This window comes from Spermophilus citellus (assembly GCF_964194105.1).
Source record: "Spermophilus citellus genome assembly, chromosome: 3".
NCBI classification, from domain to species: domain Eukaryota; kingdom Metazoa; phylum Chordata; class Mammalia; order Rodentia; family Sciuridae; genus Spermophilus; species Spermophilus citellus.
Genome location: NC_138184.1, coordinates 130,840,679 through 130,867,763, shown reverse-complemented (window position 1 = coordinate 130,867,763; position 27,085 = coordinate 130,840,679). Strand labels below are relative to the sequence as shown.

At 38.1% G+C, this 27,085-nt stretch overlaps 1 protein-coding gene across 2 annotated transcripts in view; it reads right to left on the bottom strand.

Annotated features, from left to right (window-relative positions):
• GLI3 (GLI family zinc finger 3) overlaps nucleotides 1–27,085 on the bottom strand; it is a 279,826-nt gene that overhangs the window by 90,916 nt on the left and 161,825 nt on the right. For both annotated transcript variants that reach the window (XM_081285013.1, XM_081285012.1), the window contains exon 5: nucleotides 416–621. In XM_081285013.1, the coding sequence (XP_081141139.1) occupies nucleotides 416–621 (206 nt within the window). The remainder of the gene's footprint in view (nucleotides 1–415; nucleotides 622–27,085) is intronic.

Here is a 27,085-nt window from a genome sequence, read left to right as displayed (position 1 = left end):
AAGTGTTCATGAGAAGGTAGGGAAAACGCTCAGGTTACCCATACACATGTGGAAATGGCTGCAGAGCCAGTCTAATCATATATGGAGAGCAGAAGAGGATAGTAGTAAGGAGCAAGGATTGGGGAGTCAGCAAAACGTGACTTTGAGTTCCACCTCTGCCACTTATTAGCCATGGATAAGCAGGTTCCAAGTTAGTATATCCCTCTGCACCCTGCTATCCTTACCTGAAAATGGAGATAACATTATCCACATAGAAGTGTTATGAGGTTAAAATAAAATCATGCCCTTGAAGCATGTGGTACAGTGTCTGACACATGGGAAACACTCACTAAATATCACATCTACTTTATATAATGTCCCAGGTGAGGTGCAGGGGGAAGGCAATCTAGGGAATCAGAATTGGCCTAAGACTTACCATCTGTAGGGCTCAGTCCCCGGGCTGCTGAGATCATGGAGAGGGATGGGCTGCTGTGCAGGGATCGGATGTAGTCCATGTAAGGATTAATATAGGGGTGCGGAGGGCTGAAGGGAGACTCAGAAGTTGCAGCAGGGTTCCGATGTGGGGAGATCCTAATGAAGGGCAGGTCTGAATACGTCGGGCTACTAGATAAGGCAGAAGGCCTGTGTATGGAGAAAATCAAACACAAGAGGTAAGCATGAGATAAGCATCAGCATAGGCAGAGGCTGTCTGTGAAATAAAATAAATAAGATTTTAAATGACCTTAAGGTGTCTTTGAGAAAAAGTGACAGGCACATATATTTCCAGTACTCTTACCTTAAAATCGGGACAATACACTGAAGGTAGAATGCCGTCAGGCAATTATTTTGGCAAAGAAAAGTGACCATTGAAAAACTGCATCACACTCTGAATATAAGAAAATAAAGGTCAGCCTTTGGCTTCCCCCATGAGAAGAAATTCTAAAGAACAGGCAAATGAGCTTAAAGTGGTTGCTACAGTTAATTTTTCAACAAATTCAAACATTAACAGCACCATTTAAAACTTATTTCTTACCATTAGGGGTTGCAGAGAGAGAGAGAGAGAGAGAGAGAGAGAGAGAGAGAGAGAGAGAAACCCCAAATTCATCTGGTCTGAAGTCTAGGCACACCCAAGGCAGGGCTGCCCATAAATGAGAGGGAAGACTAAAGTCTACAGGAAACGTGAAATTGGCCATTCCATATATACACGCACACACTTGACTGCCAAAGTACTCATGGGGTGAGTAAAACCAGTTTTATAGATTTGGGATTCACTGCTTTGAAGGCAGTTTCTTTTCTCTGTGAGAATCAGCTTTCTGCTTATGTCCATTTTCTTTCTTTTTTTTTTTTCCACATCAGGGATTGAACCCAGAGGTGCTTAAACACTGAGTCACATGCCCAGCCCTTTTGTATTTTATTTAGAGACAGGGTCTCACTGAGTTGTTTAGGGCCTCACTTAAGTTGCTGAGGCTGTCTTTGAACTTGCGATCCTCTGGCCTCAGCCTCCCGATATGCTGGGATTACAGACATGTGGCACTGCACCAAGCTTAGGTCCATTTTTCACATGACCTTCTAATTGGCTGTGTTCAGCAAACAATCAGCAACTAAGTACCTCTAGGATTAGAAAGTTGGCCAAGAATGGGATTTTGATCCAGCTCCTGCCTTGGTTATAATGAGCTAAGGCAGAATGCAAGCTTTCAACAAATTCAAGTAAGTCATGAAATACCCCTTGCTGCCACCATCCTGGTCTGCTCTTTGGAGACTCCTCTGCCTGGTCCCTGAACTCTTTCACACTCACCAACCCCATCCACACCTGAAATCCCTGGGGATACCATGACTAGAATGGCCAGTCTGCATAGCCCTCGCACTGCCTTGTTCCTTCTCTAGTGGAAAACATTTTGTGTGGAGAATCCAGTGAATTGGCTGAAAAGTTAAACACGGGTGCTCTTCATTTTCCCTCTTCACAGAGGGCATGGCCATAAGAGAGAACCAAATCAAATGAGAACAGCAAATTCCTCTTATTCCACTGGCTTGAGGAGTGAAATGAAAGAGAGGGAGAAGAACATTTTGTCCTCGAAAAGCAAAGGCACTGCTGACTGGATCCCACCCTCACCACTCTGTCAGAACAGAGCCTTGGTGAACCAACACGGGCCTCACTAAGTGCACACCACAGGTGCTGAAATGAGTGCGCTGAAGTTCAAGTGGTGAATTTTCTCTCAGTAGAAAATAAAACGAAGCTCAAGTATGGTTGGGGGTGATTTCTTCATTATGAACTAAGAAAAAAATAAAGCTTTTTATTTGTTACTCAGATTCTACTTCTGGTGAAGTAAAACAAAAAAATCCAGAGTTTACTAGATTTATAAGTCACTACCATAAACTAGCTATTTCTTTACAAAACAATGCAAGGATTTCATATCCACTCAGAAATTAGTCGAATTGGGTATGTTTAAATTGATGAACTAGGATGATGTGTGTACATGTACTGATATGCCATATAGTAACCCATAAATGTATCACCCCATAAGTATGTACAATAACATATGTGTCAATTAAAACAATAAAAATAAAGCAGCCCACCTGAGAAAATCATAAGATAAATAGAAACTGGCATGACCAATTGGCCTATTTTAGCTAGCTTTGTTACTACAAGTTAGCTTTGTGTCACTGTGAAACCTGACCTCCATTTAGGCATGTCTATCACTGGTTAAATCCTAAGCTCCATTCAGACATGTTTGTTACACTACAGGGCAAGGGAGATGCTCAAATTCATATATTCTTTCCTTCTTTCTTTCTTTTTTAGTGATTGAACCAGGGACAGTCTACAACCAAGCTGCATTCCCAATCTTTTTTTTTTTTAATTTTTGTTTTTTAAACAGGTCCCATAAAGTTGCTGAGAGTCTCATTAAATTGTTGCAGATGGCCTTGAATTTGCCATCCCCTGCCTCAATCTCCCAAGTCGATGGGCTCACAGGCATGAACCATGCCCTACATTTGTTTTCAACCAGAAAGGACAATAAATTCTTCCAATATGAATCAAAAAAATAATTTTTGCAAAACACAAACTTATTTGTAAGTTTATGCTGAGACACCAGCACAGAGGACACTGAAGAGCAGTGGCTTCAAAAAGCCCCTGGGATTTCACCTCCTGACAGGCTTTTTTGAACATAACAAATTCTGTCTGAACGATATGAGCTAAAAGCCAAGGGAAGTCACCACATTTCTTACTGGGATTCTTTGATTTAGACAAAGATGAGAACCTACTATTTTTCTAAAATTCCAGAGTAGAAAAGAGTAGTAAGAATACCTCCAGAGGTCCAAATTCTGTTTTGGAGGATTATGCACAGGAAGACAAATCAGCATCCAGAAAAATATGAAAATTATGGAGATCAGGCTGGAGTGTTCACCAATCCCAAAGAAAGCCAAGGATGCTCAGAGATGGCTGGCACTCTCCTCTCCTTGTGAAAGTCTGGAAATCTGACATCTGCTCTACTGTGTCACTCTCATTTGTCCTTTCCCACAGTCTAAAGGTAAATACTCTGCAAGCTTCCTGTGAGTTAGGATCTAAGACCGGGCCATGGCTTCCTTGGCAGAAGCATTGAGCTCTGCTGGCCACACACACACACACACACAAGAAAGAAGCAACACCAGGAAGGAGTGTTCCTCCAGGATTTGGAGATGAAGTTGGGATTCTTCACTCTATTGCATTCATATGTGTCCTTTCCAGAGAGATACAGTAGAGGAGATAGGATCCCTGTTAGGTGGATGGGATATGCATTAGATAAGAGTGCAAAATAAGCAAGCTGATATCCTTCAAGAAACAAACCATCTAATAATTAACTCCTGTGAATGGAAAGTGATCAGGAGTTACCAGAATAGGAGAGTCTTTAATAAAGGTTACTCATTCGGAGGTCATCAGGAACTCTGGACACAGGTGTCAGACCTTCAGCACAGTGGGAAGCATTAAGGGTAGGAGCCCAGCTCTGCGCCCAGCAGCTGTGTGACCTTGGCTATGATGCCCACCCTCTCATTTTTGTTCTTAACTGTCCATCAGGGAGAATAACTACTTTGAAAGGGTCTTGAGAAGTTAATATAAGTATCCCCATATACTGAGCCCAGTACATAATGAATATTCACTACATACACACGTCTTTATACATTTAAAATTACAGGTAATACATAAATATATCATCATGTAGATATATATTAGGGGTGCAAATACAGCATTCTATATCATTTCAAATACTGAAATGCTAGGACCTTCTTTCTTTTTTTTTTAAAGATTGTTTTTAGATTTACAGCAAAATTGAGCTACAATAAAGAGATTTCCTGCATCCCCGCTGCCCCCCACACATACACAGCTTCTTGCCATTATCAACATTCCCCACCAGAGCAGTACATTGTTTTACAACCAATGATCCTACATTGATATGTCATTATAATGTGAACATCCATAATTCACATGTCTAATGACATGTACCCAGCATTAGAGTATTACAGAGTAGTTTTACTGTCCCTAAAGTCCTCTGTGTTTCACCAATTCTTTCTTCCTTCCCCCACCTTTCAACCCCTAGAAACCACTGATCTTTTTACTCTCTTTCTAGTTTTGCCTTTTGCAGAATGCCACATAGCTGGAATCATACAATAGGTAGCCTTTTTCATACTGGCCCCTTTCACTTAGTAATAGACATCTGTTTCCACTCTGTCATTTTATGGCCTAAAAGCTCATTTCTTTCTAGGGCAGAGTAATATTCCATTGTCTGGACGTAGCCCAGTTTATGTATCCATTCTCCTACTGAAGGAAAGCTTGGGGGGGTTCCTGAGCAGGTTCCTTGCAAAGCGAATCTGGATGCCTGAGTCTGCATTTTTCCCCTTCTGAGAGCATGTTGGAAGTGTGTCCTTGGGTTTCCCAAGGTTATCTGGCAATAGTCATAAAGTCACATGACCTGGTTCAGAACATAAACTAGGTAATTAAATGCAAGAGTTTTGAAAAGGAACTGGACTTGACCTCAAGTTCTGTCACTCACTTTCACTCAGGGATCAGTTTGTTTACACACAAAACAAAACCAAGAAGATGCTAAGAGGGTTGGAGTCCATGCATGTAAAGATGGGAACTTGGTGTCTGCTGTTTAAGGGAACTTGGTAAATGTCTTTGTAAAACCAGCCAAACTTCTTTTCTTCTGATTCTAGACTCAGCAAAAATGTCCAAATGGCAATTTGGCTTCCTCGGAGAGCAGCAGCTGGTATTCCACTTCCCTTGCTTGTTTGATTTCTCACCGAAAGTTGGTAATATTAATTATGTTTCCACATCAGGCTCTTGTGAGTCGGGCTAGCATGATGTTTCTCTAGGGCTGACAAAAATGAGTTTCTAAGCCAACAACTCTGAGCATTCAACCTTGAACTACAATGGCTCTAGCAGCCGCCTGACATGGATGTAACTGTATATAAATTAGAGTCTTTCAATAAAGCTGCTTTTTACATTACCTAACAGATCCACTTTCAAATTCTTGGCAGCAAGATCATTTGTCAGTTATTATGTTTTTACCTGTAAAGAAATTCTGAGAGGGAAGGTTAAGCTTCTTAAATTGAACAGGTCAGATGTATGTTCACTACTGTGTACAGGAGCCATTCAAGATTATGACCAGAGGAGGGAGAATTCTATCAAAAGAAGAGGAGGGGGAGGTGGAAAGAAGGCAGCCACAAAGTCCCCATATAAATGACACATATTATTTTACAAACTATCTTACACTCGACCAGGTAAATGTTTGTTAAATTTATTAAAAACCTGCTTTTGAGAATTAAAGCATTGCTAAGAAAAAACTGGTAGGTGTCTCTCTCTCTTGGTTTATATTTTCAGGAGATACACATAGGGATGGAACTGAAGATAACTGTGGGCCTCCATCACTTTTTCTGTCTTTGTGGCTCTCCACAAAGTTCTGGGACTGTGTGCTCAATTGCTGAAGGTGGACCTAAATCATGGAGAGGATAAAAACAAACAACAAGCATTCTGGGAAAAACACTGGACCTTAGAACTAGTCTAAAAACCAACTTTCTGTGCTATTTATGCTGTAGCAAAATATGACAGAAACACACCCGTGAGACTCCAAACAAAATCATACAAACTGCTGTCTGGAAACCAGAGATTCCCAGGTGAGAGTTGTCTGGGCTGCCAAGGCTGGGCTGAGGAGATGAGGTGTTGCTTCATTATCCCGAAACTTGGCTCACGTATGCAAGGCCCCAGTTCCCTACACAGCAATAACATCTCCTCTATTGTTTCCACCCATGTGTCTCTCCAAGGCTATGAAAACATAATGAGTATGCTGCCATTTTGTTTCTGACTGCTCAATGGAATTGGGTATTTGTACATGAAACACAATTTTAGACAAGAAAAAAAGGTAGGGGTTATTTTGGTGTTTTCCCCAAAGACACTAAAATATTATGAAGCTGTTTTTGTTTGTGGCCATAATTTGAATTCAGATTAATTTTTTATAAGACCATGAAAATAGATTATAATGAAAAGAGTTGAGGATTCTTATTAGAGCATTTTTAACACTATAGTATGATAAACTTAAAAACAAAACAAAAAAAAAAACACATATTGCAGGGAATAGCTGGACTTCTTAGCTAGAATGAAATATTATTATGTAATCTAATTTGTAACTGCCTTTTCATCTATCTTATTGGGTTACTAAAGTGCCAAGATTAAAATCAGAGTGTTTAATCACTTGCATTACCCATTATGAGAGCATTAACCAAGGTTTATATGCCAGATTATTACAGTTTGTTTTCACACTGCTTGGAATGCTGGAAATGTATATACTTCCCCCTTGTTTCTCACTACTGAAGACTAAAATGTGTTGGGTTTTTACATAACAAGATTTTCGTTTGTTTGTTTTATTTTGTTTTATATAGTGCAAGGAGATACTGTTCCTCATATCCAAGCAGTGGCCTAATAGAGATCAATGGGGACTTACCCCTTTATAGTATGTTTTCAATGTATTAATCATTCAATAAAATCACAATATTATTAAACTACAATTTGTAGTAAAAAATTTGTTTTTTATTTAGTCAAAAAAACAAATAATTTCAGTATTCACAACTCATACACTAGATACATCAGAAGTTTGCACAGTTCTATACCTTGTCTTTTGTTGAGTGCAAGGTATGCTTCCAGATAACCTTTGCCCTGGAAGTACCAGGTGACCCTGAAATTTAGATGGCTGTGGAAGTGATTTCATTTTACCCTCCTTCACCCCACAGCCACCACAAGCCCAGGGGCTGGTCTTTAAGGGCTGGATCAGCTGCCTCACTTCCTTGGATCTCCACTAATGGGATGTGCTGGGAGAAACTGGAGGTGGTGAGAAAGAAGCAAAGGTATTTTTTTGCCCTCCTTTCCTTTCTTCTAGCTACAGTTGTGCAGTGAGAATTCTTTCCCCATAGCTATCGCTCCTGATGGGCAGCCCTTTTCAACAGCTCCAGCCCCCACTGCATCACTTTTTCTTTACAAATCTGCTCTTCTGGGGGGCATTCTTATCACTTGCTCATCCCCTTAACTTTACCCCAAATCCATTCCATCAACTAGGAATGCTGGTGCACGCCTGTAATCCCAGCAGCTCAGGAGGCTGAGGCAAGAGGATTGAAAGTTCCAGGGCAGCCTCAGCAACTTAGCAAGGCCCTCGACAATTTAGTGAGACCCTGTCTCAAAATAAAGAATAAAAATGGTTGGGGGTGTGGCTCATTGGTTAGGTACCCCTGGGTTCAATCCCTGGTACCAGAAAAAAAAAAAATCCACTCCATTACACTGCCAAGGCTTTAACTGATAATGTGGTTCCTTTCATCCTACTGCTAAATAATGTTTCTCTTGACAGTTTAACTAACTTGTGTCTTTTACAGATTTACCATTTGATATTTCAATTTTTAAAAACCACTTGTATAGAAACACAGATGAATGTTTCAATGTCTATTTTTTGGACATATATTTTATTGAAAATCCATCTACTAAGATACCAATATGATTTCAGCACTTGGAGAGATTTCAAGAGACATATCATATGTTTACACAATCCTTGGCCCCTTCTCCAAAGAGTTTATAGTCAAAGAGGTAGACAATTACACATAAGGAAGAGGAGTGAATATAGTCTGGTGAGTGGCAGAACCCAAAAGCATTAACAAGAGACCTCTAGGACATATCTTGATCATGAAAAATATAAAATGTGAACCAGCAGTAAAGGCAGATAGGATCTGAACAGAAGCAGCCAGAGAAGGCCCAATGTTGTTTAGTGTGCACACATTCACAATAAGGTAAATATTCCCTTAATAGGAGAATTTAAGGTTTGTAATTGATCTCTTTATAATAGAGAGTAATATTAGTTTTACTTGTGAAACATCATTTCGAGATATTCTTGAGAATGACTTTCGTAACTACTTTTCATTTATATCTGAGAATAAAAAGGATTCATATCCATGAATGTAAAAATTAAGAAATTATTATTATTTTTTTTTTTTACAAAAGGAGCCATTCTCTATATCCCAACTATCCACCTCTGACCAATGTCAGCATTTTTTAGTATTTACATCCAGAATTTTCCAGGCATTATGCACTTTGTACATATTTCAAATAAAAATGATACAATTACATTTAAGTTTTCTCTCTTAAGAATAGTTTTTCTATTGTATTTTAACAAACTTTTATAAATATCATGTGTTGTACAGTTCAAATTAAAATCACAATCAGTTATTATTAAACATCCACCAGAACAGCTAAGATTAAAAAGAGTGACAGTGAGAAATGTTGACAAGGACTTGGTGCAGTAGGAACTCTAAAACTATGTGAGTACAAGCTGGCACAACCTCTTGGAAAACAGTTGGACCCTGGATACTTGAGTAGATAAATTATGGAAGTTAGGCTTTTGTATATTAACTCTGGGCAGTGATAGGCGGAAGCCACATCTAAGCCAATCAAAGGAACTTTCTGTGAATGGAGGGGCCAAGCAACCATTCACATTACGTTAGTCATATCCTTCTGACAGCTGAAAAAGTGTTATATAAATGCCGTCTTGCAAGAGCAATGAAATTATTTATAGCTAAAATTGATTTTATTCCTCCCAGAGGAGGCTGCCAAAAGCAATTTGCTAAAAAAAATTTCTGTAAATATTTCTATATTAATAGATTGTAATTTCAAGGTCAAAGAATTAAAAAAAAAGTCTATCCAACCAACTATAATGTGCAATGCATTATTATTCTAAAAATCCCCTAATGAACATATTATTGGTCCAAATAAGTACTTAGGAGCTAAGCAAACACCCTCATAGTTCCTTCTTCCTGCCCCAATTATCCCAAGTATAGAGAAAGCTCAATGTGTGTCTCTAACACTTTAGAAACAAGCAGAAGAGGGAAAACTAATGGGAAAGACAGTATACCAGAATAAAATGATGGCTGATAAATCCATTTTTTCATAACATCAGTGCAGATTACATTTAAAACCATTATTTTAGCAGCTTTTGATGTTATGAAAAGGTGTCCAAATATTCCATTCAAAGGTATTCCTACTTTTGCAATGTGCAATAAATGAAAGAGAAATTTTTTCTTCTCCAATTTATTATAAAGTTTATTTAAAAATTTCAGAAATATTAATGTTATGTAATTTTTAGAACTAATTAGTAATATAATTAATATGTACAATACATATTTGGATAAATAATATGTATGATATATTATATATAAAACATAATGTAATTAGCATAAATATAATTAATTATTAGGAGAATTAATATGTCACATTCATTTGTATAAATTCCACAGATACCACTCTGATGAGAAAATAGCTGTAGTGATCAGGAGAGATACTGGGGTGTCTAATTGTGATTCTTTCCTACTTTCTGTGCCTTGGGGATTGATGGAAACTGTCTTAGGAGCTGAATTCTGGCCCGTCCCATGGGGACCCTCTTTCCTTGAGAACTTCCCAACCATTTGCCTTAAAGCACATAGACTCTGTCCTTTTTTCTCTTCTTTCCCTGAAATAAGTTTTTTTGGCTCAAATACTACTTTTTTTTTTCCTTTGCATTCTTTATCTGTCTTCAGGGGTGATGACCATGTGGAAGTCAACCCAGCCAAGCCCAGGAGACCAACTCTCAGTGGAAGCCTGAAACTGCAGATAGTACCAAACTCTATACTGTTTCTTTTCTTTTCTTTTTCTTTTTTTTTTTTTTTCCTGGTCCTGGAGGTATAGCGATACCAGAGTTCAAACTGTACTACAAAGCAATAGTAACAAAAACAGCATGGTACTGGTACCAAAACAGGCAGGTGGACCAATGGTACAGAATAGAAGACACAGAGACTAATCCACAAAGTTACAACTATCTTATATTTGATAAAGGGGCTAAAAACATGCAATGGAGGAAGGATAGCATCTTCAACAAATGGTGCTGGGAAAATTGGAAATCCATATGCAACAAAATGAAATTGAATCCCTTTCTCTCGCCATCCACAAAAGTTAACTCAAAATGGATCAAGGAGCTAGATATCAAATCAGAGGCGCTGCGTCTGATAGAAGAAAAAGTTGGCTCCGATCTACATATAGTGGGGTCGGGCTCCAAATTCCTTAATAGGACGCCCATAGCCCAAGAGTTAATAACAAGAATAAACAAATGGGACTTACTTAAACTAAAAAGTTTTTTCTCAGCAAGGGAAACAATAAAAGAGGTAAATAGAGAGCCTACATCCTGGGAACAAATTTTTACCCCTCACACCTCAGATAGAGCCCTAATATCCAGAATGTACAAAGAACTCAAAAAATTAAACAATAAGATAGCAAATAACCCAATCAACAAATGGGCCAAGGACCTGAACAGACACTTCTCAGAGGAGGATATACAATCAATCAACAAGTACATGAAAAAATGCTCACCATCTCTAGCAATCAGAGAAATGCAAATCAAAACCACCCTAAGATACCATCTCACTCCAGTAAGGTTGGCAGCCATTATGAAGTCAAACAACAATAAGTGTTGGCGGGGATGTGGGGAAAAGGGTACACTTGTACACTGCTGGTGGGACTGCAAAATGGTGAGGCCAATTTGGAAAGCAGTATGAAGATTCCTGGGAAAGCTGGGAATGGATCCACCATTTGACCAGCTATCGCCCTTCTTGGACTATTCCCTGAGGACCTTAAAAGAGCCCACTATAGGGATACGGCCACATCAATGATTATAGCGACACAATTCACAATAGCTAGACTGTGGAACCAACCTAGATGCCCTTCAATAGATGAATGGATAAAAAAAGTGGCATCTATACACAATGGAGTATTATGCAGCACTAAGAAATGACAAAATCATAGAATTTGCAGGGAAATGGATGGCATTAGAGCAGATTATGCTAAGTGAAGCTAGCCAAGCCCTAAAAAACAAATGCCAAATGTCTTCTTTGATATAAAGAGAGCAACTAAGAACAGAACAGGAAGGAAGAACATGAGGAAAAGACTAACAGTAAACAAAGACGAATGGGGGGAGAGAAAGGGAGAGAGAAGGGAAAGCATATGGAAATGGTAGGAGACCTTCAATGATACACAAAATTATAAGAGGTTATGAGGGGCAAGGGGGAGGGGGGAAAAAGGGGAGAGAATTGAACAACAGCAGAGGAGGTAGAGAGGGAAGATGGGAGGGGAGGGGAGGGGAGGGGGGATAGTAGGGGATAGGAAAGGTAGCAGAATACAACAGTCACTAATATGCCATTATGTAATAATGTGAGTATGTAACAGTTGTGATTCTGCAATCTGTATTTGGGGTAAAAATGGGAGTTCAAAACCCAATTGAGTCTAATGTATGAAAGATGATATATCATGAGCTCTGTAATGTTTTGAACAATCAATTAAAAAAAAAGATTGGGAAAACAACCATTTTACAGTTATCCCACTCCTCAGTTTATATCCAAAGGACTTAAAATCAGCATACTAAAGTGATGCAGCCATATCAGTGTTTATAGCAGCAATTCATTCACAATAGCCAAACTATGGAATCAACCTAGATGCCCTTCAACAGACGAATGGACAAAGAAATGCTGTATATATACACAATGAAATATTACTCAGCATCAAAGAAGAATGAAATTATGGCATTTCAGGTAAATGGATAGATCGGGAGAATATCATCTTAAGTGAAATAAGCCAATCCCAAAGAACCAAAGGCCAAATATTTTCTCTGATATGCAGATGCTAATTCACTATAAGGGGCAGGCTGGCTAGGGAAGAATAGAGGAACTTGGGATTAGACAGAGGGCAGTTAAGGGAGGGGAGGGGGTTTGCTGGGAGGAAGGATAGTACAATGAGTCGGACATTATTACCCTTTGTGCATATATGATTACATGACTAGTGTAACTCTACATAATGTACAAACAGGAGAATGAGAAGTTATACTCCATTTATGTATGATGTGTCTAAATGCATTCTACTGTCACATATAACTAATTAGAACAAATTTTAAAAATTATTTTTAAAAAGAACATCATGATGAGCAAAGGTTTAAAAATGTGTGAAAAATTTCTAATAGGTTTGATTTCTGTGACTTTTTGGCCAATTTCCCACTCATTCTATAGATCCTTTTTTTTTTGGGGGGGGGGTGGTACTGGGAATTAACCTAGGGGCACTCAGCCACTGAGCCACATCCCTAGCACGTCTTTTTATATATTCTTTTTTAAGAATTTTATCTTAGTTGTAGATGGACATAATACCTTTATTTTGTTTATTTATTTTTGAATATGGTGCTGGGGATCGAACCTAGAGCCTCACACATGCTAGGCAAGCACTCTACCATTGAGCCAGAACCCCAGACCCTTTTTATATTTTATTTAGAGATAGGGTCTCCTTAAGTTGCTGAGGCTGGCTTTGAAATCATGATCCTCCTGCCTCAGTCTCCCCAGCTGTTGGGATTATAGGTGAACACCATCATGCCTGGCTTTATAGATCCTGTTTTTGTGGAAGTGTTCCACAACAGTACTCAAATAAAAAAAATAATAATATTTGGGGCTGGGGATGTGGCTCAAGCGGTAGCGCGCTGGCTTGGCATGCATGCGGCCCGGGTTCGATCCTCAGCACCACATACAAACAAAGATGTTGTGTCCGCCGAAAGCTAAAACATAAATTCTCTCTCTCTCTCTCTCTCTCTCTCTCTCTCTCTCTCTCTCTCTCTCTCTCTAAAAAACAATAATATCCTTTCCAAAAGAAAATATACATTAAGTAGAAAGATGTTGAAACACAATGGCAAAGAAAGGGGTTCTTTGGGCAACTGGGTCCCAACTAAACTGAATTAACTGCACTTAGAAAGCTACTGGGAAGCATGACATTTGCCATGGTGTCACATTTTTCTGCCACAGTAGAATCCTATTCATCATGACCTTCTTTTATAGAAACTTTTCAGCTTTAGTCATGATGCCCAGGAACCAAAGGAACAAATAACCCTAAAGTACCCACAAGAGATTCCAATAGAATTGTTTATTTAAAAAGCAAGCCAGCTTTGCTGGTATCATTCACCTGCCTCATTTAAATACCTTAAGGTAAACAAGTATTTTTAAAATCTCAGGAGCACAGGTCAAGATGCATTATCTAAGTAGGAACTCTCCCAGCAGGAGGTCTCAGCTAATGGGTGGAAATAATTAGAAACATGAAGGTGGATTCCAACAAATTAATGCTTGCTTCATGTTGCATCTGCTTACAGGTGTTCTATAGGATACTTACACAGACAATAGGGTATGTTTGAAATTCTAGGCCATTGCTGTATAAAGCATCATCAAGAATAAGACAGAATAAATTTTTTTGTAAAGAGCAGCCTGGTTCACTGAACTTCTAGTAGCTAGTGTGTGGACTTCTTCCTATATCATCATCATCATCATCATTATTACCATTATTTACCACCAACTATATTGTCCCTTATATCCCAAATTTGGATTGTCTCTGATGATCCTTGGTAAGATACACCTGACTTCAACTTTCCTTCATTCTTTGAATCATCCTTATTTTAAGTAAACAGGAATGTCTAACAAGGAACTATTATTAATGATCTCAATAATTCTCCTCTAGAATGAAATCCTCAATGTTTGTCAGGGCCTCTGGACTAATAGAGGTGAAAAAGGCGGGCCTTTTTAAAGTAGCAGGCTCTTTAGATTTAACTGGGAAGAGAGCTTGCTGGACTCTACTATCTGTGAACTAAGACTTTACATCCTAGACACACTTCTCAATATTCCCGAATCTCATCCTCTTTGTGGGTATAAACTTTTCAAAAAATAAATTCATTACATGCCTGAAATGTCAGCAACATGGTAGGCTGAGGCAGGAGAATCACGAATTCCAGGCCAGCCTCAGCAATTTAGTGAGATTCTGTCTCACAAAAAAATAAATAAATAAATAAAAGGGCTGGGGCTATAGCTCAGTGGTAAAGCGCCCCTGGATTCAATCCCAGTACTATGGAAAAAATTAATAAATAAAATAACTAATTAAATATGGGAAAAGAGACTATCTTCTGTATGAGAAAACAATTCTATATTATTTAGGAGAGAAGAAGCATTAATTTCCACATAAGGAGATACTTTTCTTAGGGGTCTTGTTATAGTTTCACAGAACTTTGCCCAGGAATACAGAATAGCATTGTTGAAGAATAAAAATGATCCTGATGACTTGCTCTGGAGCCACAAAGTCTGCTCCTATAACCCTTTATCTATAGGGAAAGCAAATCTTCAGGTTCCACAAGAGAGGAAAGATTAAACTAATTGGCAACACATAAATGATGTGAAATAATTATTTGCTCATATTACCCTTTAAAAATATGTGCATGAGACTGGAGATATCTTGGCAACAGTTTTGGGGTTTTACTTTATAAATCTGTAAAAATGAGAAAATTTTGTCTAAATGATCTCTATTCTATATACCAGGTTTAAAGTCCCAATTGGTCCTGAAATCTAACATCTACAATTGTCCCTGGCTCTCATTGACCAGCTTTGACAATTAATGCCATAAAGTCTGAAGCTTGAATAAACTCTTGTTAAAAGTTTACTAACACATTATTTGTATATTCTACAAATGGGCTATGAAAATTCTACAAATGAGATATCTTCTTTTCCTCTCTCCATTCCTCTACAACTGCACTGCCATCATCCTGGCAACTGATATCTTCTCTGGGCCACTCTGGTCTTCAGTTTTGATATCACTCTCAGGAGAAATGATAGGGTCTGGCTTTATGCTGATTGGATTTGGATGGTGATTGATTAGAAGAAAGTGGGACCACGAAGCCATGCAAAAGGTGCAATACCGAGCCACAAGCTTAAACACTAAAGGAGCTTTCACCTGTGAGTTCACAGCTGTTAGATATTTTTATATTAACAATATTTTTCCTATCCAGGTTTGTGCATTTTATCTTTATTCTTTCAAATCCTGAAATTGCTTGGATAAGAAAGGAGGGTTTATACATTACACACACACACACACACACACACACACACACATACACACAAACACACACACACTTTCTCTCTCTCACACACACACATACACACACACATTGCTAAGAGCAGCCTGAACTTTTAGGGGAAATTGAAGAGGCTTTGTGTCAAGTACAGCTAAATCCAGCCTTTCCATATCAAACCTCTGCTAGAAAATTACTGTGCAGATGATAAGGCAGAAAGATATAATAAAAAGTGACTCTACTCAATTTACACTGCAATATTGGTATGACTGAATATTTTTCATTCAGGGGCCTGATAAAATCGCTAAACTGTATTGCAGATAAATAAAGGAGGCTTCTGTCAAGAATAAACACCATTAATCATGAAGTCTTACCTTCTCCGAGCCTGTGCTATGCATCTGCACAAATACACCAGCATAACCAGCATGCAACACATGCTTTTCTCCTTTATGCTGTTCCAAGCTGAAGATGTCCTCGTTTTTCATTTTCTAGGATTTGGGCCATAATAGCATTTTGAAAACATACTCTTTACATTTTAACTTTGCACTCCTGCAACTAGGTGCATTATTGTAATATATTTTTTTAAAGTGTCTAAGATCTTAGGAGAAAATACTTGACAAAGAGTTGAATTTTTTTTCTGAATTCACATTTATACCCACATGTAATACATATATGATCTATACTGTATTTCATCAACTCTAAGATGACATTGATCTAAAGACTCAATGTTAGGTGCTAATGAATAAGACTACTTCCTTACGGCTTTCCACTTTTACTTTAGTTATTAAAATGGCTCTTTTAAAGTTACTCAAGACAGATATTTCTATCTTCTACCACTCTAGTACATGCACAAAAGGGGAAATAAAAACAGAATAATTTTATTGAGGTAACCTGAAACTTCTGCATGACTGTCACTTCACTGATAAATGATTATAAAACACCACCGATTATAAAATACGTCCCAATTTCAGAGCTGTTAAAAGATGAAAACGAGGATATACAACTTAAAATGGCTAATTTAAACATAGGAATAGATGTGTATTAGGCAATTATGCCATTCATCAAATACCTATGCAGTGACAGACACTGTTTTAAGTGCTGTTATATATGCTCCTTTTTTGAATTCTTGATATAAAATGGGATTGAATGAAGAAAGTAGACTTGGATGGATCAAGCAATCTAACAGTAAATATCTAACTGGCTTCAAATATACTCTAGCTTCAAAGTCCCCTTTTTCTTTTTTTTGGTTCTGTCTAGTTTATAAGAAATGATCATTATTTAAACATTGAGCAGCTTCCATTAAGGACAAGGTTTGCTAGTGTATTCGTGCTATGCATAGTCAGAGGCTTGTAGGACATGTAGACACTAAGTGTGAAAATACGGTAACAATGCCATCCAATATGCAATTCAAAACAGAAGTGGTATTAACTAAAATATTCTCAAGAAATTAAACAACCCATTATCTCAACACGACTACTTCAGTGAGCATCAAAGTCCATTTTTAAACACAAAAGAAAACTACCCCAATTTAAAGGCAAGTATGTGCACATATGCTTAAATAAGCTTATATTAACATTTTTTGAGGCTTTCAACAGTAGAGTATGGTATGATTTTCCAGTTACCTTTTCATTTCCAAGGGATCCTATTTGAGTCCACATTTCAGCTGTACAGAGAGTGCCCTGGCAGCTCTCTGATGGGAGGGACATGCAAAGTGGCACTTGGAGAGGACAGGGAAGAATGAGGGCTGTATGGGAAGCATATTGACAGGACTTTCCCACCAGATCTTCCATGTGAGAAAAAGGGAAGCTAGAAACTTTATGGCTTAGGGAAAAAAAAATGGCACATTGGCACGTATGACCTACAGCCACAGTGTTTTACAGAACACCCTTCTAAGTGTCCACACACAAGGACAAAATGAAGCACAAATCTGAACAAATCTAGACATTCCCATAATCATTTGATATAACTACATATATCAAACTTGAGAACAAGGCCCACTGAGGTCAGAAAAAACGTCCAATGACAGCCAGCAAGTTACAGAGGTGAGAAGGAACCTGACTGAGGTCCACATGTATCACGAAAATGGTGGTTAACAGGTTTTGAGGATCATCAGAAGCCAAATGCCAACAGAATTATGCTTGCATTTTCTAGGATTACACTTTGAGGTCCATGAAAACAGCATTATCAGGGACTAACGTGACCAGTACTGTAGGGGAGAGAGGGCATGTGCTCAGTGGCAATTATTTAGCAAAGCTGTAATCCAGCCCCCACCCACTATGAGGGATGCTTCTCTGTGCTATATGGGAAGTATCAGAGGAGCTATTTCCAGCTCTCTGGGGGATCTGGTTTCAGAGACCAATCCAAGCAAGAAGTACCTCTTCTAACCAAAGGAGGTTTAATTTCTGTCTCCCTAATAAATCCTCCCTATGTGTAGAACCACCATCATTGTTTAAGAAAGCACTGGAAAGACACTCACCAAAAAGTTTGCCCTGAGGATACCCAGCTATTTGAGTGGTCTCACAAAGGTCAGATGTCAAGAGCCCAGTCCAAACCAGGCCTTGCTAAGAAAAGTAGATCCCAAAGAAACCTAGGCCCTTGCACACTGCTTGGGACTTCCCATTTACGAAAAGATCTTCCTTGTGTAAGTGGGTATTTACACCGTATGATTTCAATCAATAATTGTGTTCCATCATTTCTGACAAAGTCCTTGGTCTTTTTTTTAGGAAGTCTCAAGTTAAAACTACTCTGGGTATGCCACCAGTGAATGCAGGCTCCCATTGAGGTACAGTGCATTTCACTTGCTTGTGAAGTCAAGATTCTAACATGCACATTCATACATGCGTGCACACACAGGTAAAAACCGATGAACATACCCCCCCACACAGAACTTTGCTCTTAAGATAGATGAATTTTGTTGAGTTATATGACAGTGTTTTACCAGTACCAATAACAAATGTATAATGCATTGAAGAATGAAATATTTACTAGGACTTAAACAGATATGATCTTAAAATCTATCAATTGTTCATCTCTGTCCCAGTTATAAACCATGCTTCAGAAAATAATATATATGTAGAAGAGAAAGCAACAGCCATAATTAAAATAGCTGAAAAATTTTTTTTCATAGTTCAACACAGAGGCCCAATACATTCTGTGTGATTTAAAGATGCAAACATCTTAAATTCAGAAATGTAAATTATGAGATGCCTTAGAAATGAGAACTAACTTAAATGGCATGAAGGGGCTCCCCTCCCATCCTACCCAGAACAACTATGTTTCTAAAGTGGACAGGAATACAATAACCTCAATCCTCCTCCTTCAACTGCCTTCTTCATACTCAAAGGAAACCAAATGACTTAGTAGCCTCCTTCACTGATTTTAAAGCTAGTAAAGCTATGATTCAAGAGTAACCACGTTATTAAGCTGGTATGAAGCACTTTTCTCCTCGCTAATGAGGTTAAAAAATGTCTTTAGGTCCCCACATTAGGGGCACTTAGCAAGCACTCCGCTTGGCAAAGACCCATGGCAGATCGAAGCCATAGACTAATCACACAGGCTGGAATCAAATGGACTGGAAGAATTAGGAGACTTGTGGCTCCGAGGAATGTAATTCATGCAGAAAAGCGTTGTCAGAGCAGGGCCAGGGAACCTCGTGGGAAGAAAGCAAAATAAACAGTTCAACAAAGAAAACAAAGACGGGCCAATCGCCTTTTCTAAAGCTTGAGTACACTGAGACTTCAGTGGGTGCCTGCAACAAAGACCTCATCAAAGAACACCCTTGCAAAGCAAACAGACCAAGGAAGGAGGTTTCCCTCCATACACTTGGAGGAAGGGGGTGGACTCTGCTTTTCATTACCTCCAATTCAACTTCCACAACTCCCTCCTCCCAACAACACCGAAACAACAAACAATAACCTAAAAAACGAAGTCCTATGTCCGACTGGGCTAAAAGATGAGGGGGGTGGGGGAGGGTAACAAATTACACATGCTGCAATGCACCTTTCGATTATTCCTCAGATCACTGGAAAGCCTTTGGAAACACATGAACCAGCTAAGTTAGATCCCCACATCCCGCTACCCACACTTGGGAAAATGAAGAGCCACTCTTGAAATGGTCAAGGGCTCTCTCACAAACAGTACACGGCATCAGCAATGGTGTAACTTTGCAACTGGAGAGAGTCTCTCCCCAGGATTTAGCTTCTGAAGCAATTTGTATCTGCCTTAGCCCAGCCCCACGATTCCTCTATTTCCAGTGAAAACTTGACTTTGGCTACTCTTTCCTCAGTCCAATGACTATGTGTATCATGGCAGACTTAAAATCTAACATCAGAGGTGCTCATATTTTGATCATTAAAACAAGATTAGAATACTTGAGGCTGACCTTTCTTTGCCCTCTTAACTGCTTCCACTAAGATGGAAGACTATGCTGTCTTTGACTGACAAGTTCCAATAACAAGACATTACCACAGGGAAAATGAACAGATGCTAGTGCAGTGTGTGTACATATACAGTAACATACTGAATCTACATAAGATAACATAAAATGCTTACTTTAAATAAATATAGCCAACATGTTAGGTCATGTAACGTAAATATGATTTAACATAAGGCTAATATCAATCAGTTATATCCCCAGGAAATAGGATATGAAAAATCAGAGTGCCGGTTAGAGGTCCAATTGCCTTTGTTACAGTTTATAATTGCAAATTTGTTGCTGAAAAATTTCTCAGGTGTGTATATCATATATTGAAAATAACACTGGCTAGGAATTCAGGGATTTTGTCCTATGGAGGAGCCAGAGGTTACTTTGAATAGAATTAAGAAGCATTTGAGTAAGGCAGGAATACTTTCTTTAAAGGCTATCTTAAAAATGTAAATCATATTCAAGCAACATGGTTTAGTGATTTGTTTTGCAAATGAAGTAAATCATTTAACTGTTGGTGTTGTGCTCACCCAACCCCACCTCCACCTGATAAAGACACTGTTCACTCACAATGAACTTGGCAAGATTTGGATACTATTTGAATCCATTTCAGAGTATTGGTGGTTGTCATTTGGTGTCTAACTCATTCCCAGGTAGGGAGTGATGCACATTAACCTTGTCAAACCTGGGGCTGGAGGTGGGGGGTGGGAGTGGGGATCTTTTAATGTTCTGAGTTGACATACCTCACTCAAACTGAGTACTTGCTACCTAGAGTGACTGGGGCTGTGGTGAGAGCATCCGCTCCTTAGGAACAATTTACAGGTGCTGTCTAGAAGCCAGGCATCCTTCAACAGGTAAATCCTTAAAAGAATGCCTTAAAAAATAAAAAGAGAAAGCTTTCAACTGCAACTGCACACATAACTCACTTCAGTATTGGTTCAGAATTTTAGATGGGGGCTGTTTCTGTTCCCTGTAACAGTCCCAACCCAGAACTTCTTGTTAATGAATGCAGTTGCATAAAAAGTTTTAAACGTCAGTCACTTTTAAACATGTGAGATGCTGCATAATCCAGAATATTAGATGAAGGAATTTTAGGCAGCCTTTGGCTTTGGGCTATGGATCATCACTTTTTTCCCTAGTGAAAATGCACCTCATTCCCTAAGGCAATCCCTTTTCAGCAGGCTTTCTCCTCCTGTGTGTGCATACTCTGGGGTAGGGGAAGGCGGGGAGGGAAAGGATGATATTCCACATCAGAATTTTAAATATTGATGTAATGTCACCCCTTCACTTTGGTCAGCACAGGAACCACTCAATATTACTTTTTACCAAACTGAAATAAGCCTACTCATTACTATACTGATATGCTTTTTACAAAGATCAGACCAAAACTAAAAATGGTTTTTTTTTCCCCAAATTATTTCAGTGCAGCTAGTGAATACTCTATACCTTACTAAAGACTCTGTGGATAAGTTTTAAACACTACCTCTCTCCTGCTATTTCCTTTTAGTGGGCTTGGATCAGGGAAGAGGTAAAAAAAAAAAATAGCTAATTTGTTACTTAGTATTCAAAAAGTTAGCAAGCAGTTCCTGGAAACATATCTGCTCACATTTTAGTTTTTGATGGATGAATTTCCCTGGGGGAAGGGACAGGGATGCAACAATAATAAGAATGAATGACAGGCAGTCCTGTGTCATCGGCCTTTGTTCCCCTGGGGAAAGGACTGAAATGAACTCAGCTTGCTGTGCAGCTATAGGAAATGGCATGTCTTTGTTTAGTGAAAAGTGGGCTCTGTTACCTAAGTGAAGGAAAGATGGCCACATAGGAAGAGCTACAGGCAGCTTCAGTTTGGGCAGTATTCATCATGTAAAACTCACCTCCAAGCGTCTTCCCGTGGGGACAAATTCTGTTAAAGTTCAATTTTATCAAACACATATTTTGAAAAATAAATAAAACGGTGGCAGTAAATTTCTGTTTTCTTTGAAGCCAGGCTTAACATGAGTGGAAGCATTGTACTCAAAGAAAAAAGTCGGTTACAGTCCAGTACCTCCCAGGCCCCCGCAACAGGTTTGACAGCAGGCTCTATAGAGTCGGCGGCTTCCGGTTCAGTGAACGTGAATACTTCAGTCAATATCTGCTCCCGGACCATGCTGCTGAGCACAGCACAAAGAACACAGGAATTTTATCCAAGAAGCTGGCGCTCAGACTCTGAATACACTCTATAATTAGGGCCCACTTCCCTGCAACTGAGGAACCAAATTTAATATTTCAGTCATTAGAAACACTGTAAAACAGAACAAAGTATTATGCCCTTTGAGTACAATTTATTGGTTTCATGTTCATTTCTTCATGCAAAATACCATGTGTATTGGTTGATCTGGATTTATGTTGCCCCCCCCCATCAAAATTTTAAAAGTTAAGGAAGTGAAACTCAACCACATATTCATACTTAATCTGAGGGACTAACTATGCAGGTAGATGGCCTAAAGGAGTTCTTGAAAATTTGGCAGGCTTTAATTTTTTTCTGTTGATTGTGAGACACCATGACAAATAGGGTTCACTTTCTTTTTTTGAACTAAAATGACATGCAATGAAAACATCTTGGGAGTAGTAGCAGTAAAGTCTGAAAGTATAAAATATGATACATGGCACTGGTTTTTTGTTTTGTTTTGTTTTTTTAAATAATAACACCTAAAGCAGAGAATGTGGCAAAGAGTGAAGCTAGATGAGGTATTATTTCAGAGCATGAGTTGGCAAACTATCTTTTAGCCTTCTCAGGTTACAACCTCTTTGTTACGGTTACTATACTCTGCCCTTGTACTGTTAAAGCTATTCACAGGAGATAGCAAACAATGGGCAAAACTGCATTCCAATAAAACTTTATTGACAAAACCAGTCTGTGGGCCTGAGCTGGCTCATAAGCCATAACCTATTTTAGATGGTTCTTCACAGAACCTTCTGATAAGCAGACATACAATCAGGGAAACTATGAAGTGAGGAGGCAAACCATGGGTATCTGAAAGAAAAAGGTTCCAGTCAGAAAGACACTGGGGTCTGGCTCAATATGGATTACATTCTCTTGGATATACTGCTATAATCACTAATCATCGTTTACCCATGTTTTAATATAGTTTTCTCAGATGCAATTAAGTGTTGGTCCACATTCCATGGAGCTAATGAATCACAGTGTACAAAACCACACCTGTGTCTAGATACAGAAATTGCCCAGTTTAGCACCATAAATTCTACAGCAGTAAACACTGGTATGTGTCTTATTATATTTTTGGCTACAAACAAGCTTATTAGTTCAAACACCTGAATGTAGCTATTTATGGCTCTTCTTCACACTGCCGTATTTCTGCCTTAGAAATTTGCAGATGAATGCAGCCAGTGACACTGGACACTTCCTTTCAAATGTGGTTGGAATTTAGTTGTGCATATTCATTAAGTAAAGTCTAGGGCTGCAAAGTGTATGGGGTCCATTTTCACTAGCAGAGCATGACAGTCATGAGAAAAGGGAGTAGGGTTTGATACCTGGGTTAAAATAATGGCACCACCTACTCCCAACCTAAATGAGTTCTCCATGTCAAGGCCTCTTAAAATGAGGCCAATCACAGTAACTCCATCATAATCAACTTGCTGTAAGTATTATTTGAGATAACTAGAGAAAGTCTTTAAAATTGTGCCTCACTGATAAGTACTCAACATTAGCTTTAATCACTGGAATTTGTTTTCTTGTCGTATTTTGTTTGCTTTTGTTTTGTTGAATTTTGTTTTGGTTCAGGGATTGAACCCAGGGTATTTTACTACTGAGCTACATCCCCAGTCTTTTTATTTTGAGGCAGAGTTTCACTAAGTGCTGAGACCAACCTCAAACTAAAGATCCTCCTGCCTCAGTCTCCCTAGTCATGGGATTATAAGCAATGCGAAACTCCATTTTTTCATATATACTTTTACATATTTTTTACGTTCAAAATATGATTAGGGCTGGGGTTGTGGCTCAGTGGCAGAACACTTGCCTTGCACATGTGAAATACTGGGTTCAATCCTCAGCACCACATACAGATAAATAAATAGAATAAAGATATTGTGTCCATCTATAACTAAAAAACATTTACAAAAATATGATTAAAAAATTAATGTTTAATTTTACATTTATTTTCATGTTTAATTGTATTTCATTTTTTACTTTATCAAATTTTGGTATTCTCCTTTAATTGTCCATTTAAAATTGCTAATTTCCTTAATTTTCCTTTCATGTAAAGGGTCTGGAAAACAGCTATAAATATAAATAAAATGGTACCTAGTCATGTAAGGTAACTTCAAATATCTACAACAGTAACTGATTTAATATCAGGGAAACAACTTTGCAGTGGAGAGCATTTGCCAAAGCAATAGATACTTTTAATAGAACCTTAGCAACTGAGCTTTTAGATTTTTACTCCTGAGTGTGCTAGCATTGTTGACATGAAATTACACACTCTAATAAAAGAAAGAAAAAAAAAAGTAATGTTAGTAACAATAGCCTAACAAACAATGGCCCATTATCACCATTAAAAATAATAATTATTTAGGAGCTATGACCAGTAAGGCATAGACTCAGCCTTGCAAATGCAGAGAAATGCACAGTCTGTGCCCTGGGAGAAGTAATTGCAAATTGCAGTCTAGTTCATTTTTTTTCTTTTTATTTTTTTAAAGTTAGCTATAATATTTGATATGATCTATTATACTTTATGATCCATTATATTTTATCAATCTCAATAATGTTTATGGTAGTATACAAACATTGGAAAAGAAAGAAGGACTTTACTTTGTTAATTTTAAATTATGCTATTGAAATATTCCAAACTACTTATGGCCCCAAACACAATTATAAGATTTTGCTAAATCTCCATATTTTACTGGAGGCTTTCCTGAGAATGAAACGAATGAAATCACAATGAGACATACAGGTCTCAGTAAGTGGCTAGGCTGCCGGCTTCTCCTGAATAAATATTATATGAAGTCCCAACAAGGAAGGCTCTAAGTTCAGGGAAGAGGAGTGACTCAGGAATTCCTCTGGTCATCTACTTTTTTCTCCAGACTTTTACTATAATGGTATATCTTTTTCTCAGTGTCTTCTTTCTGAGAAGTAATGAATGTATTCATTCTCTAAACTTGCTGCTTCTTTCTCTACTCTCATGCCTAAAAGGCAGTCTAATCCTGGGGGCAAAGCCTTACCTATATCCAGTTCATTTTATTTCACAGCTAATATTAATTATCTTGCTTGTACTGAATCCTCTCCCCAGGCACCCCTCTTAGTGGGGGGAACAGCTCTTCTTACTTTGGTAGAGTGATTTCAATGAGTCGGGCATTCTTGCCCAGAATGAACAAGAGTGACTCAATGGAAGGAACAGAATGTGAGTCCTCACTTCCTCCAAGACAGAAAACATAAAGAGTTTTCTAAAATCAATTAGGAAAGTGGATGGAGGAATGCACCGGCCTCTATGTGCTGGCTCAGGATGCAGCTTGAGTTCAGGACTGTACACATCCACAGCACAAAGCAAGCGCAGCTCAGCTCTACTGGCAAGATGTGTGGGGCTTGGGTTATTGTAATGGGTTAGTAACTAAGGACGCTGCTTTGGAAAATGAATTGCAGATCTCAGTATGAAGCAATGGGATAGTCCTAAATCCAATTCATATTGGTCCATGAATGAGAAGATTGGCGCTCAAAAAGACTGTGTGGAAATATCCCAGGAAAATCCAGATTGGATAAAATCAAATTAGAATTTAAAGTTACTTTATAATTTGAGATTCTAGAAATATACCATTTCTACTTTTTAAAAGAAGGAATATTTAGGTGAATTCTAACACTTAAAAAAAAAGAATACACTCAAAATGCAAGAGAAAAAAAGTACTTTACTTCTATAGTATATTATAAGGTAAAAGCATGTAAACACCAATCGACTAAATTTCCAAATGAAATTTTTAAAGCTGCTAATAATTTTATTCTAGAGGGAATCATTAATTCTCATAGAAGACAGTAGTGCAATCCTAGATTGTACAAGGACACAGCCTTGATGTAAACAAGTCAGGCAGCAAATATAGAGAAGACCAAGTAAAAATACACATGAAATTACTGCCTTGACTGTGTGTATATAGGTTCAAGTTTCATTCATGGTCCAAATAATCTCAGTAATTAAACAAAATATAGTCTAAATTTTGCTATATGACTTATCAGAATCCATGGTCATAACAAATGATTTGATAAAGACACTTTGGTAGTCTATGAGGCATAAATTCTAGTGAATTCAGTGGAGAATAATTCAGAAGATAAGAGAAGATTCCACTTATGCACTGTTTAAGAAACTACTCAAAATACACAAATTCAATGCAGGAATTGTACATTTTATAAACAGGCTTTATGTGACAACTCAGAAAAAGAGGATATCCACATTCGATGTCCTACTTATATGTTCTAAATCTAAATTCATGATTCTGAGCTAAAGGAAATACTAATAAATTTTAATATTATTTCCAGTATTGCATTTGAATCAATTTAAGTTTCTATATCTACACCACCTAACCATAAACTGTGTGAGAACAAGCAGGGTAAGCTGAAGGCTTTCCATTTAACAAACTGGGTTCATTCACACAAGCTGACGTATTTCCGTACATATTTATAAGGCTTAGTGGTTATTATTAGGCTGTAATTGCAGTTGTTCTAACACCTAATAAGCCATGGTTGGAAAAACAAAGGCAGGTTAATTTGTGATTTCCTCTACTCATTCAGAGGCAAATTAAGTGTCAAACAGCTAATACAGAACATATTTCATTTTATGAGATTTTAATTTAATTCTGCACCATATCGTTGATGCCTTAATATAGGGTGGTTTATCTAAAAAGAGGAGCAATTTATAAACCTCTTTCAATAGAATCTTTAATGATGGGATATGATAGCATAATTATCACAGTGCCTGCCATCCTTCTAAACAGAGATCTGTCGGCATTTCCATCAACACAAATCCTTGTTTTTCAGAGACTTATAATTTATTTTCTAAAGTTGGCACCCGAAGAACAATTGTGTGCACAGAATAATGAGAATTTCCCCCTAAATTTTGTCTTCTTAGAGTTAAAATATTACTCTCCGAGCTTAATAAGCTCACTTGATCTCATTTTCTAGAACACAATGATACAGAAAGCATTTTGAAATTCAGATTCTAGATGAAATAATTTTCTTTTTTTCCGGTTGTGCTGTAGCGCA